Source organism: Pipistrellus kuhlii, unplaced genomic scaffold (genome assembly GCF_014108245.1).
Source record: "Pipistrellus kuhlii isolate mPipKuh1 unplaced genomic scaffold, mPipKuh1.p scaffold_m20_p_1, whole genome shotgun sequence".
In the NCBI taxonomy this organism is placed as follows: Eukaryota; Metazoa; Chordata; class Mammalia; order Chiroptera; family Vespertilionidae; genus Pipistrellus; species Pipistrellus kuhlii.
In genome coordinates, this window is record NW_023425404.1 from 51,503,082 (window position 1) to 51,516,863 (window position 13,782).

At 38.0% G+C, this 13,782-nt stretch overlaps 2 protein-coding genes across 3 annotated transcripts in view; both read right to left on the reverse strand.

Annotated features, from left to right (window-relative positions):
- HAUS2 (HAUS augmin like complex subunit 2) overlaps positions 1–10,520 on the reverse strand; it is a 30,103-nt gene extending 19,583 nt beyond the window's left edge. Inside the window, exon 1 of one of the 2 annotated variants that reach the window (XM_045583497.1) lies at positions 10,488–10,520. The gene's annotated coding sequence lies outside the window, so the exon portion shown is untranslated. The remainder of the gene's footprint in view (positions 1–10,487) is intronic. The other variant, XM_036444856.2, reaches the window with a different exon arrangement.
- The window catches only part of SNAP23 (synaptosome associated protein 23), a 45,148-nt gene continuing 34,160 nt past the window's right edge, over positions 2,795–13,782 (reverse strand). The window contains exons 6-8 of the mRNA XM_036444879.1: positions 6,951–7,109; positions 5,831–5,975; positions 2,795–4,121 (exon numbers count right to left, since the gene is read on the reverse strand). Coding sequence (XP_036300772.1) covers positions 4,056–4,121; positions 5,831–5,975; positions 6,951–7,109 — 370 coding nt within the window. The 3' untranslated portion in view covers positions 2,795–4,055. The remainder of the gene's footprint in view (positions 4,122–5,830; positions 5,976–6,950; positions 7,110–13,782) is intronic.

Below are 13,782 nucleotides of genomic sequence, written 5' to 3' on the forward strand. Positions count from 1 at the left end.
TCACTCTCATTCATCTGCCTAGTCATACCAGGTCATTCTACCCTTTAAATCCATAATGCAATGTATGTCCTTTAACTGCCTTTATACATTGGTTGATCAGTCAGAAATGCCTTCTTATTAACATGTTCTTTCCCTGTCTAAGCCTCTTTCTAAATCTAAGCTGAATTAACTGCTCCTCCATCTGTTACAACAGCACTTCTCACATTCTGAATCCATCTGTCCCTTGCTAGACTGAACTACTGATGCCAGGAATTATGTAAAGTAATATATCCAAAGTTATAGTACACAAGTATTTACACTTAAAAATGAACCAACAGCCAAAACTGGTTTGGCTCAGCGGTAGAGCGTCAGTCTGCGGACTGAAAGGTCCCAGGTTCGATTCCGGTCAAGGGCATGTACATTGGTTGCGGGCACATCCCTGGTAGGGGGTGTGCAAGAGGCAGCTGGTCGATGTTTCTCTCTCATCAACGTTTCTAGCTCTCTATCTCCTTTCCTCTCTGTAAGAAAAAAAAAATGAACCAACAAAGTAGGTTGACTTGTGGTCCGGAGACCCACATTTTATTGGCCACCAGCCCTAAGTCATCTACGTTCTTTTAGAGCACATGTGTCAAACACAAGGCCCGCGGGCCAAATCCATCCCGCCAGGCCTTGCAGTGTGGCCCGCACCGCGCTGTCATCACTGCATTCCGCTGCGTTTCCATCACAATGACAGTTTATGACTGTTCAGTAAACCATTCGGCCCATGATTTAGGCTGGATTTTAGATTTTGGCCCCTTCTCTGATTGAGTTCGACACCCCTATTTTAGAGCTTGGGTGGAAGTCAGTGTAGATTAAGATGATAGGCCTTGGAGTGAGAAAGACCCTGGTTTGAACCCAAAAATCTGTCACTTAGTAGCTTGATGAATTAGAGCAATTTATTCTCATCTGTAATATGGGCCTCCTACCTTTCAGGAGGATATGATGAAAAGATACGTAAGAAGGCATTTAGCACAGTACCCATGACAGTAAGCATTTAATAAGTGGTGCCATTTATTTCATCTGTAATGTATTAAAATAGAATTTAGCAAGTTGTACAGAAATGGAAAGCTTTGATCAGATACAAAGTTAAAAAAGAGAATATGGAAATTGGGTATCAATTTGAGAAATATAAATCTGACGAAAAATGTGTTTGGGGTAACTTAGAATAGTATTCTAGTAAGAGAGTGACCTGAAGAAAATAGGCACATGGATTGGTTGTCTCCTGCACACGCCCCACCGGTGTGGCTCCATTGTGAGGCACTGTCCCGGGCACATGCTGGGGTTTCAAGCTCAGTCTCCAGTAGAGATTGTGTAGGAAGCAGCCAATGGATATTTTGCTCTCAGATTAGTGTTCATTCTCTCCCTCTTCCTTCCTCTCTCTAAAAATCAATAATTCTTTTTTAAAAAGCAGCCCTGGTCAGCATTGCTGTGTTTAGAGCATTGGCCCCAGCAATGAAGGGTCACTGGTTTGATTCCTGGTCAAGGGCACGTATCTTGGTTGCAGGAGGCAACCAATTGATGTATCTTGCTCACACTGATATTTATCCCTCCCACCTCCTTTCCCCCCTCCACTATCTAAAAATCAATGGAAAAAAATATCCTCAGGTGAGGATTAACAGAAAAGAAAATAGCATTAAAAGAAACAAATAGAAACTAATTCTAAGTACTATTCAGTATATGAGGTCTGGGAAATAGACATTTAAGTTAAGGGAATATTCACAATCCAAATATGACATGAAAATATCTAGAGTTGAAGTGGTAATAAAGGATGAATTAAAACTGAAGAAAAAAGGCATGACCATATGGGATAAGACTGAAAATATGAAGAGAGAGCTTATTGTTAAAAAAAAAAAAAAGTAAGTAAATGCTTTTAGCAAGGACATTGAGGTACAGCACAATCCCCGGTGTTTTATATCTTCTTACTTTACACATGGTTCCATCACTTGCCAAGCTACTCTTTTCATCATGGTGCATTTCTATTACAGAGGATCTAAATTAATCTCACTTTAAATTATTTTCCTCTTCATTCCCATGTTAACTCTACTCTTTTTTAATCCTCATCTGAGGATATTTTTCCACTGATTTCGAGAGAGGAAAGAAGGGGGAGAGACAGAAATATCCATATGAGACACATCGACCGGTTGTCTCCTGCACACGCCCCACCAGGACCAGGGATTGAGCCTGCAACCGAGGTACATACCCTTGACTGGAATTGAACCTGGGACCCTTCAGTCCGCAGGCCAGCGCTCTATCTACTGAGCCAAACAGACTAGGGCCATGGCCGGCAAACTGCGGCTCTTTGGCCCCTTGAGTGTGGCTCTTCTACAAAATACAACGGCCTGGGCAAATCTATTTTGAAGAAGTGGCGTTAGAAGAAGTTTAAGTTTAAAAAATGTAGCTCTCAAAAGACATTTCAATCGTTGTACTATTGGTATCTGGCTCTGTTGACTAATAAGTTTGCCGACCACTGGACTAGGGCCATTGTATCTTCTCAAGTGGGTTGTAGGTCTCTCATAAAAACTGTCCTTTCAGTCATCAGTGTATTGAAGCTCAAATGAGGAAAAGACTAGTAATGATTAAAATGTACCCCATGACAAATCATAGAATGAAAAGTCTTATCAGTACTTCCAATAAAAATGGTAAAGATGCTTTCTCTTGGGAGTGCCTCTTGATTTATGGACCTTTCCTTTACTCAATTTGTTACATAAGAGCTGATGAAATGGTTTCTCTCCCCCTCCCCACCCCTTGCTCTAAAAAATTCACAGAAACACAACTATTTTTGAAAGAATAATTCCATTAGTTACAAAATTTAATTGTAAGGATCAAGCAGTGGTTATTGATCAAACCAAACCACATTAATAGTTTTGATGTGTACAGGTGCCAGCTTTTAAATAAAGGTGACAAATACCAACCAGATTCTTATAACACTGTTCAGGATCTAAACAAGTGTGATTCTGAACATAGTTCAATACACAAGGCTAAAAGAATGATAGTGCAATCATCAATAATAAAAACAAAGGCATAATTTTCCAAATCAATTTTAGTTAAACAGAATTATAGCTTTTCAAAAGTCTAAATCTACATAAAACTCAAAGTAATCTAATTATTTTTCTACCTGAGATCAAAACAAGTTTATATTTTCCTATCTAAACATAATTCTTGGCATTGAGGTAAATCTGAAATCATGTGAAATATTTTGTCAAACATTCCCCCAAAATTTTAAGCCCTGCTTTAGACAGAAATTCTCATGTTACAATACATACTTAAATATTTTTCTTCAAGGACTAATGACAAACTTATGAGGTTAATAGGCTTGAATTAGAACCATGATACTAATATGAAAATAAAAAGCCATTCATTTGTATAAAGTGTTCCTGTATGGTGCAATATGAAATGTGATCACAGACTCTATGTACATATATGAATCATCAAGACTTCAGGAATTAAACTCACTTTAAGAATACTCCTCCTATTCTTTTTTGAAGCAGATGTTGCAAACTTGTGATGTATAACAAAAATATTGTATATAAAAGCTCCAAAACCAAGTAATAGCCTAAACTGGCAATAACTGCAACTTAAAATCTAAATCCAACTAGATCTTTACTGTGGCTACGCAACTTATTGCTTTGTGGTCTGAAGGTTTTACGGAGGTAACAACCTCTTATCTTTTCTCCTCCTTGCACTGCCCTACCCCTGCCCCCAGCTTCCTATTTCATGGCTGTCTTTGGCAACGCTTCCAAATCATGAAAGCAGAAGAACCTACTTCAGTAAATGAGGAGGGTGAAAAACAATGCTATATATGATGTATAAAAACCAAGCTAAGAGTATAAACTGAGAAAAATATTGGAAGGCTGAGCAGCAGTCTACCCTCAAGGAAAAAAAAGAGAAAATAAAAAGCAGGGCTGTTACCCCTTGCCCCTCTTCCACTTTATCTCCTGATTACAAGAGTGTGGAACCAAAATTTCAAACTCTGAAAAGGCAATGACTGCAGGAAGAGCTAGATAAGTGAGTAAATGGTAGAGAAGTACAGCAGTACTTTAGCTGTCAATGAGTTTCTTTGCTCTGGCATTGGCACCTTCAATACGATCTTTGTTGGTGTCAGCCTGGGAAAAAAAAAAAGATACCAGCATTACTTCACAAGATAAGTTAATCTAATAACAGTTAAATTCCAGCTTGGCCACTATGGTTTAGCAGTTGAGCACCAACCCAGGAACCAAGGGATTGCTGTTTCGAAACCTGGTAAGGGCACATGCCAGGGTTGTGGGCTCCATCCCCAGTAGGGACTGTGCAGGAGGCAGCCAATCAATGATGTTTTTCACTCCTCTCTCATCAATGTTTCTCTCTATCCCTCTCCTTTCCTCTCTCTCTAAAAATCAATTAAAAAAAAACATTAAAAATGTTAAATTTCATACACTTGGAGTAATAGATACGCTCAGGAAATAAAGTCACGTTACAAAATTCATCTTGGGCAAGAACTGACACTATAAAATTAATTTGGAAAAACTTGGGTATGTAAATATAATGAAGGTATAACAGAATTTTCCAGTATTTTTTTTAGTCTTTATTGTTCAGATTATTATAATTGTTTCTCTATTTCTTTTCTTTCTTTCTTTTTTTCTTTCTTTCTTTTTTTTTTTTTTTTTTTTTTTTATTTTTTTTTTTTTTGAGAGAAAGGGACAGGGAGAGAGAGAGAGAAACATCAATGATGAGAATCATTGATTGGCTGCCTCCTGCATGCCCCCTACTGGGGTTTGAGCCCGCAACCTGGGCATGTGCCCTTGGCTGGAATCAACCTGGGACCTTTCAGTCCGCAAGTGGACGCTCTATCCTCTGAACCAAACCAGCTAGGGCAACTTGCCAGTATTTCATTAATTCTACATTTTTTCACAGTTTAACATGTCTGAAACTGGGATACATCTTATAATCAATGGCATTTAGTTGCATCAAAATATAAGAATGCTCTCCTCTGCTACTGATCTGACCTTGTGGGAGTCCCCAGAACGGAATCATAGAATCCTATTTGGAGTTATCCTAAGTCTAACACTGAGAGATTGAAATAACCTTCCCCAAGATCTTTAGAACAGATGTATTACCACATCCATATCAATATGTGAATTAAAATGATGGGTAATATGTAGCCTAAACCCCTTTGAAAGCATCGTTTGCCTCAATAAAATCCATTTTAAGTGACTCAACAGAGTCAAGCTTAAAAACTTACCCTATGCTTTAGTATACTGATACTTCAGTAAGTAACAATAAGAATGGTATATAGATATGACATCAAAACATTGAACACAATTTCACTTGCAGTGTCTTTTATATTATGTGAAGTAAAAAAATCACACTTTTTCATTACTCACAGGACTATTATTTTGTATGCTCATTCCACGTGAACCATTCTGCAGAACTGATTTTTGCCTTACGGACTTACGAGAATTCGGGAACTTACTCATTTATTATTTAACAACAATAACAATAAAAACAATTCCAAAAGCTAACTTGCTCATTCAGGGGGGGGGGGGGGGGGGGGGGATGGACAGCCCACAGAAAGGTTAGAGATTCTAAGCTTCATATGTAAAATTTTAAATGAAACCATTTCATTCCAAATTCTTGGCTTTAAAATGAACCAATTGCCATAAGCAAAAGAACAACTCAGCTATTGTTTCTCAATGTGCTAAAACTGGCTGCTTCATCAAAACTCAATACTGGTGAGGACAATTACCCATTACTAAAATACTGAGCACATTACCCATTACTAAATGCCTCCCTGTACTAAATGCCTCAATTTCTGATGGCACTAAGAAGCTTTTACCTTTTCTGTGATCCGGTCTATTTGTCGATTCTGATTCTCAATCTCATTGCCCATGTCCAGGGCCATGTGTTTTAGATTTCCTAGGATACTGCCCACTTGACTCAGGTTCTCTTCCATTTCATCTTCTCTGGCATCATTTGTTATACTATTACAAAAAGATAATTAAGTTTGTGGTAAATTCTAAATGGACTAAGTCTGGATTTAGTTTGCATAAAAACAAAATTACTCTAAGCAATGTTAGACCCAAGGGAACGTAGGTTACCTTAGAAGCATTCCATAGTAAAAATGGAAAGACTAGTAAAAGAAAGCACAGTGTCTTAAAGCCATGTAAGAGACAATTAAGTAAACTCTGGAACAGTGCTTCTCAAAATGTGATTCCCAGTATAACCTGAAAACTTAGAGACAAAACATGCTAATTCTTACACTCCATTCCAGATCTACTGAAACAGGATAGAAGTAGATCCCAGCAATTTGTGTCTTAACAAACCTTCCGACAACGAAGTTGAGTAGTTGCAACAAAGACTGTATGGCCTGCAAAGTCTGAAATACTTATTATCTGACTCTTTATAGCCATTCTTATAGGGATTTGGAGGACACATTTTAAAACACATTTTCCTATTTACAGCTTACATCAGTAATTTGGAAAGTACTGAAAAATATAAAGAAAAATCCATAGCCGAAACCCGTTTGGCTCAGTGGATAGAGCGTCGGCCTGTAGACTGAATGGTCCTGGGTTCGATTCCGGTCAAGGGCATGTACCTTGGTTGCGGGCACATCCCTAGTAGGGGGTGTGCAAGAGGCAACTGATTGATCATTCTCTCTCATCAATGTTTCTGACTCTCTATCCCTCTCTCTTCCTCTCTGTGAAAAATCAATAAAATATATATTTAAAAGTATTTGGATCATTTAAAAAAAAAAAAAAAGAAAGAAAAATCCATAATTGAAGGCTGATATACCACAGTCAACATTTTGTCAGAAGGCAGATTTTTAAATGAATTTTTAAAATGAAATAAATGCTATTTCTAACTGATGAGTTAGGATTCATGTAGAACTACACCCATCTTCCTCAGTGAGCCATTCCTTTAGGAAAGGGATAAGAATATTGAAAGGAGCTGCATACCGTTTAATGTATCCATCATTGGCTGCTCCTGTGGCTGTTTGCTGAGGCTGACCATTTGTTACTCGGCCTGGCTGCTTAGATACTACCTTGTTAGAAGGGTTGTCTCCGCCATCTCCCCATGTTGTCTTATAGGCCTTACCAGACTCAAAGTTCTTTGTCCTATATAAGAGTCAGGAGTGCAGACACCAAAAAGCAGAAGAGGGAGAGTTGTAATTATTAGTGCTTGTTACTCTCAGGATGACCTTTGTACCCTTACCATAACAGCCACTTACATACAGCTAGATATAGATTATTTGTACTCTGAACCATCACAATATGGCATAGGAATAAAGATGAATTTTAATGCCCACTGACATTAAAATTTTTTTCAAAGTTCAAGTACTTCCACCAAATCTTAATTAAGCAGTCAGCAAGTAGCAAAATGCATTTTTATTTTTTAAGGTTCCCTCAGCCTTTGACACTCTCCAGAAAAAGAGGTAAATAGACACTAGGGCAAAAATGTTCTTAGGCTAAGTGTTCTGGGATGTCTTAAAGGTTCCTCGGTGGCATGTTGCGGGCTGGAAGAGTAAGAAGGCTGAGTAGGCAACACTTGGACACCAGCTGCCTCTTACTTGAACCAGAACAGGTCCAATTGATCAGTTTTTTTAAGTTAGAATTTTGCATTAAAACTTTAAAAAGGATTTCTTAACAAACAAACATCATAAAGGAAGGGAATGAATTACTTCCAAATTTGAAAAACCAATGAATAACTAACAATCTTGGCCAAACTGGTGCCAATTATAAATCCTTTGGTTTAGGATTTTTTCATTAAGAATTTATTTTTTCTAATTAAAAAAAAAATATCCTAAATCCAGGCCTCTTAAAAATAAAAGCATATGCTTTAGATGTAACTGAAATAGACAAAAATCAGCCAAAGTCAGAATTCTACCAAGGGATTTACTACTCAAACTGGTATAAATAGCAATGGTATACTTAAGTAACTTTAAAAGAGCCAGCTGAGTGTGGCTCAGCATCTGAGTGTTGACCCAGGAACCAAGAGGTCACTGGGCCCAGGTTGCTGGCTCAATCCCCATTAGGCGGCAGCCGACCAATGATTCTCTCATCATTGATGTTTCCCTCTCTCCTTCTCCCTTCATCTCTCTGAAATCAATAAATTTTAAAAATAGCTATTACAAAAAACACACACACAAATAAAACATGTTACTGATTGCATAGGTATAGTTTCACTCATACAATTTGTTTTTTTTTCTATATATATAACAAAGCAGAATATGGCTATAACACTGGCCTCTGATTTATTCCACATAATATGTTAATAAGGAAGTTTTGAAACTACAGAAGCAGAGGAGAGATTTTATAAAAATAGTGGCTCTTTCTTTAATAGACATGTGAGGATTCATTTTTTGCAAACAGAATTAGATCTTGGACCTTAATCATTAATGCTAAAGAAAGGGTACTACTACTTTTTTGATAAGAGGCACTGAAAAGGTAAACAAATCTATGAACACTAAAGAGCTAGATCTCAAAGTGCCTTTCTTGGTTACACTTTAAGTTCTCACAATTAATTTCTAATTTATGCTATTATGTTTTATTAATTAATCTGTCTAGTAATAAGCTATGATAAATCTTCCCTGGTCCTGACCAGTTTGGCTCAGTGGACAGAGCACTGGTCTTGGGACTAAAGGTCCTCGGTTTGATTCCGGTCAAGGATATGTACCTTGGTTGTGGTCCCATCCTCAGAACAGGAGGCAGCTGGTTGATGTTTCTCTCTCTTAAATATTTCTAACTCTCTATCCCTCTCCCTTACTCTCTGTAAAAAATCAATAAAATATATTTTAAAAAATCTTCCTTGGAGCAAGGTGAGATTATATCTACACTAAGAAAAGAGAAGGAGCCGAAACCGGTTTGGCTCAAGGGTAGAGCGTCGGTCTGCAGACTGAAAGGTCCCAGGTTCGATTCCGGTCAAGGGCATGTACGTTGGTTGCGGGCACATCCCCGGTAGGGGGTGTGCAAGAGGCAGCTGGTCGATGTTTCTCTCTCGTCAACGTTTCTAACTCTCTATCTCTCTCCCTTCCTCTCTGTAAAAAAATCAGTAAAATATATTAAAAAAAAAAAAAAAAGATACAAATTGACCGTAATTTCATGAAGCCCACCAGACAATGAGTAGTATGGAGATTAACCCAACAAAGATGGTGGGTTAATTTGCATATACACCTGCTGAGCAGCTGGGGCAGGGTGCTTGCGATGATGCAGGCAATCTGCAAAACCCCAGCCACTCTGGGCCTTTGGGCAATGTGGGAAGGTGGAAAGGCTGCTCCAGGCTGGAGCAAAGGTGAAAAGGAGCAAATTCATCCATTCTTGCATGAATCTTCATGCATCAGGCCTCTAGTATTTTTATAATTATCTGTTTGGTGAAACTGATTTATATGTATTCTTTGTTAATAAGATAGATCTCAGGCAAAATTCTAAAGCAGAGTAATAGCTAGTAAACAAAATAAACATTAGGTTTTTTGTTTGTTTTTAAATATATTTTATTGATTTTTTACAGAGAGGGAGAGTTAGAAACATCGATGAGAGAGAAACATTGGCCAGCTGCCTCTTGCACACCCCCTACCGGGGATGTGCCCGCAACCAACGTACATGCCCTTGACCGGAATCGAACCTGGGACCTTTCAGTCCGCAGACCGACGCTCTACCCCGCTGAGCCAAACCGGCTTCGGCTGAAGAAGTGATTTTTAAATGCTGTTGGTTTCATAACTTCACCCTTTGATAGGTCTATTTCTCTTTCAGCACCTCCACTCTGGGTAAAACCTTCTAGTTGCTCATGATCCTGTCACTTGCCAATATTACCCTAGAGCTTCTCCCACCAAATTAGAACACCTTTGAAAGTTATCAATTTTTAAGGGCATTAACTAATAAAAGTAATGGATTTAATTTGTCTGCTTACAAAGGGTCTTAAATGCTTCAAAGGTAATATTCACCTAATTTGAGCACCAGAGTAACCTGGATGCTTTGAACATACAGGTGCACAGGTTACACTAAAATAATTCTGCTTCAATATGTATGAAGTGAAGCTGGGAATTTTTTGTTGTTACTGTCTTAGGTCATTAACTACTCAGGCAGGGAAGATTAACACTGTTCCAAGGGACTTACAATTTGTTTTAGAAGAAATATTTTAGATTACTGTAACAGTCTTTGGTTTTCTATATATTGAGACACCGAGGAATTGATCTAGAGCAGGGGTGGAGAATGTCCAGCCCAAGGGCTGTATAAGGCTCCAAAAATCACTAGGTCTGGCCCTGCCAAGGCATTAGGAGTCAGTTAATTAAATGTTTGACCAAATATAGCAGGCTAATTTTTAAGTTGATAATTTTGTATGGGCCTGTGAATGATGTTATAAATATAAAATGGCCATTGGCAGAAAAAGGTTCCCCACTACTGATCTAGAGGCAGCAAAGGCATAAACCAGGAATTTTTCTTTTCATTAAAGCTTCAAGATTTAGCTCAGCTGGTGTGGCTCAATAGTAGAGTGTCAACCCATAAACTAGGAGGTCACAGTTTGATTGCTGGTCAGGGCATATGCCCAGGTTTTGGGCTTTATCCCCAATGGAGAGTGTGCAGGTGGCAACCAATCAATGATTCTCTCTCATCATTTATATTTTCCTCTCTCCCCCCCCCCTTCTCTCTGAAATCAATAAAAATATATTTTTTAAAAAGCTACGAGAGTTGTAGTAAACTGACTTGAACTCTAATCCCAAACCTAACAATTAGTAGCTGTAAAACCTCAAGCAAACTTCCATCTCTTGAGTTTTATGTAAAACTAAGATAATAACAATAATTTATAGTTTACTGAGCTATGAAAAGTTCTGTTGATAATGGATGCAAAATTGCTTTGTAAAGCATTACACAAAAATTTTTATTCTTTGGCTTCAACCTCAACCTGATCCTTAGTTAACAGTTCATGCCTTTAAAGTGCACAGATTACCAATTGGTATGTTTGCTCTTCTGGCCCATTAACAGTCCCTACCTTTGAGATCTACAAGTAGCTGAATATAGTTGGCATATGTTCACATAACAAGACCATCTAGGACCAGGATGTTTTGGTTTACGGTAAAAAAAAATAATGGTTCTGGCCTGGCCAGTATGATTCAGGGTTGAGCATCGACTATGAACCAGGAGATAATGGTCGATTCCCAGTCAAGGTACATGCCCAGTAGGGTGAGTACAGGAAGCAGCAGATCGATGATTCTCTTTCTCCCCCCCTTCCTCTTTCTGAAGTTAATAAAAACATATTTTTAGAAATAAGATTCTGATCTGCAACAGAACTCTTTTGCATAATAAAATTCATAGCCCCTCTAGGAAGATATTAGACTTTATGATAAAATGTTACTCAAATTTGTGATTGTTTAATGCAATTAAGAACTCTATTGGGAAAGTTAAATTTACCTCTATCAGTTTAATAAGTCTAATAACCTTTAACCATTTTTTCCCCTTATAAATCTCATTGAAAAATGACAGGTTTGAAATAAAAATTTAAAATATCCCTTAATTAATTTAACAAACTTCCATAAAAGCAGAAAACAAGTATCAAGATAAGAACACAATAACTTTAACAGTTTCTTTTTCTAGTTTTGGTTGTCAGCATTAGTACTGATCAGCCAAAAGAAAGCCAAATATTACCCAAATTTCTTTCATATAAAGGAGAAAAGGGGTAAAATAAATATCAATTATAATATGTGTGTGCGTGTGTGGTTTTGGATAATCAGACTACATGGAAGAAGAAAAAGGAGACCAAGAAAAAAACAGGGTAAAAATCAAATACTTAATTTTCTAACATTTAACCACATCTTCATAATTCCCATAAAGATTCAAAATGAAAGAGTGAGCCGAGGCCGGTTTGGCTCAATGGATCGAGCGTCGTTTTGGGGACTGAAGGGTCCTGGGTTCGATTCTGGTCAAGGGCATGTACCTTGGTTGCAGGCATATCCCCAGTAGGGGGTGTGCAAGAGGCAGCTGATCGATGACTCTCTCTCATCGATGTTTCTAACTCTCTATCTCTCTCCCTTCCTCTCTGTACAAAATCAATAAAATATATTTTTTAAAAAAATGAAAGAGTGAAACATAGTAAACAGTAATCTGACTAAAGGGTTAACTTTTATAAAAACCAAGATTAGTTAGCTTCATATTAATTCAACATGAAACCATAGAAAACTAACACATGACATATTGGGAATTATGGTACAGATCGTAACATATATAAAGAGGGGGAACCTTTATTTTTTCAAATGTATTTTATTGATTTTTTACAGAGAGGAAGGGAGAGGGATAGAGAGTTAGAAATATCTATGAGAAACATCGATCAGCTGCATCCTGCACACCTCCTACTGGGGATGTGCCCCAAGGTACATGCCCTTGACTGGAATCCAACCTGGGACCTTTCAGTCCGTGCTCTATCCACTGAGCCAAACCAGTTAGGGCAGGAACCTTTATTTTTAAAAAGCAGATACTAAATATTGGTAACATTTTATTTTTTTTATTTTTTTATTTTTAATATATTTTATTGATTTTGTACAGAGAGGAAGGGAGAGAGATAGAGAGTCAGAAACATCGATGAGAGAGAGTCATTGATCAGCTGCCTCTTGCACACCCCCTACCGGGGATATGCCCGTAACCAAGGTACATGCCCTTGACCGGAATCAAACCCAGGACCCTTCAGTCCCCAAGCCGACGCTCTATCCATTGAGCCAAACCAGTCTCGGCAGAATATTGGTAACATTTTAAATTTTATATCCCACCTTGTTCCAAATGACATTTAAGATAACTGGATTGGGCAATTAATTTCTCAGTTTGGTAATGGCCTTAATGGTGGGGAATCCAAAATATTACAAGCAACACTTTAATAGAGAAAATCTTGATTCTGGAACTAGAAAGGACTAGGAAAACTTAATAAAAAACAGGATGCTGAAATCAAAGTCTTTATAGAAAGAGAAAAATTTAGCTTGAATTCACTTACATTTAGATCAGCAATTGGAAGCAATTCTCTAAAATAATTAACCTATAGGTCCTGGCTGGTGTGCCCAGTGGTTGGAGTGTCAGCCCACCAACCAATGGGCCTTTGATTCAGTTCCCAATAAAGGGCACATAACTGGGTTGCAATTTGATCCTGGGCCACAGTGGTAGGCAACTAATTGATTTGTCTCTCTCACATCAATGTCTCTCTCTCCTTCCTTCACTCCCTCCCTTCTTCCTTTCTACTGTTTCTAGAAAATTAATGAAAAAAATATCCTCAGGGGGAAGATTAACCAAAAAACCAGTAGTAAATGAATGGATAAATAAATCCCCTTAGGAAAACCTCAGGGGTATTTTTAAAAAATATATTTTTATTCATGTTAGAGAGGAAGGGAAAGGGACAGAGAGCTAGAAACATCACTGATGAGAGAGAATCATTGATTGGCTACCTTCTGCATGTCCCCTACTGGTGATCGAGCCCACCACCTGGGCATTTGCCCTTGATCAGAATTTAACCCGGGACCCTTCAGTATGCAGGCTGATGCTCTATCTACTGAGTCAAACCAGCAAAAGCTTCAGGGATTTTTTTTATTTTTGTAATATTAAATGTTGTTTAGCAAAATCTTATTTATCAGAGCCATTAGTCAAAGGGTAGTATTATAAATTAAGGTCTTTTTTGTTAAGTCCATCTCTTGGCAGACAGCACCATCAAGAACAAATTCACTTTACATTGCACACCACAGCACAGTTTTTAGGACAGTCTCCACCATTCACAAAATCCATGCACATGCACAGAAAAGCCATTTGAAGCATCACCTTTAGA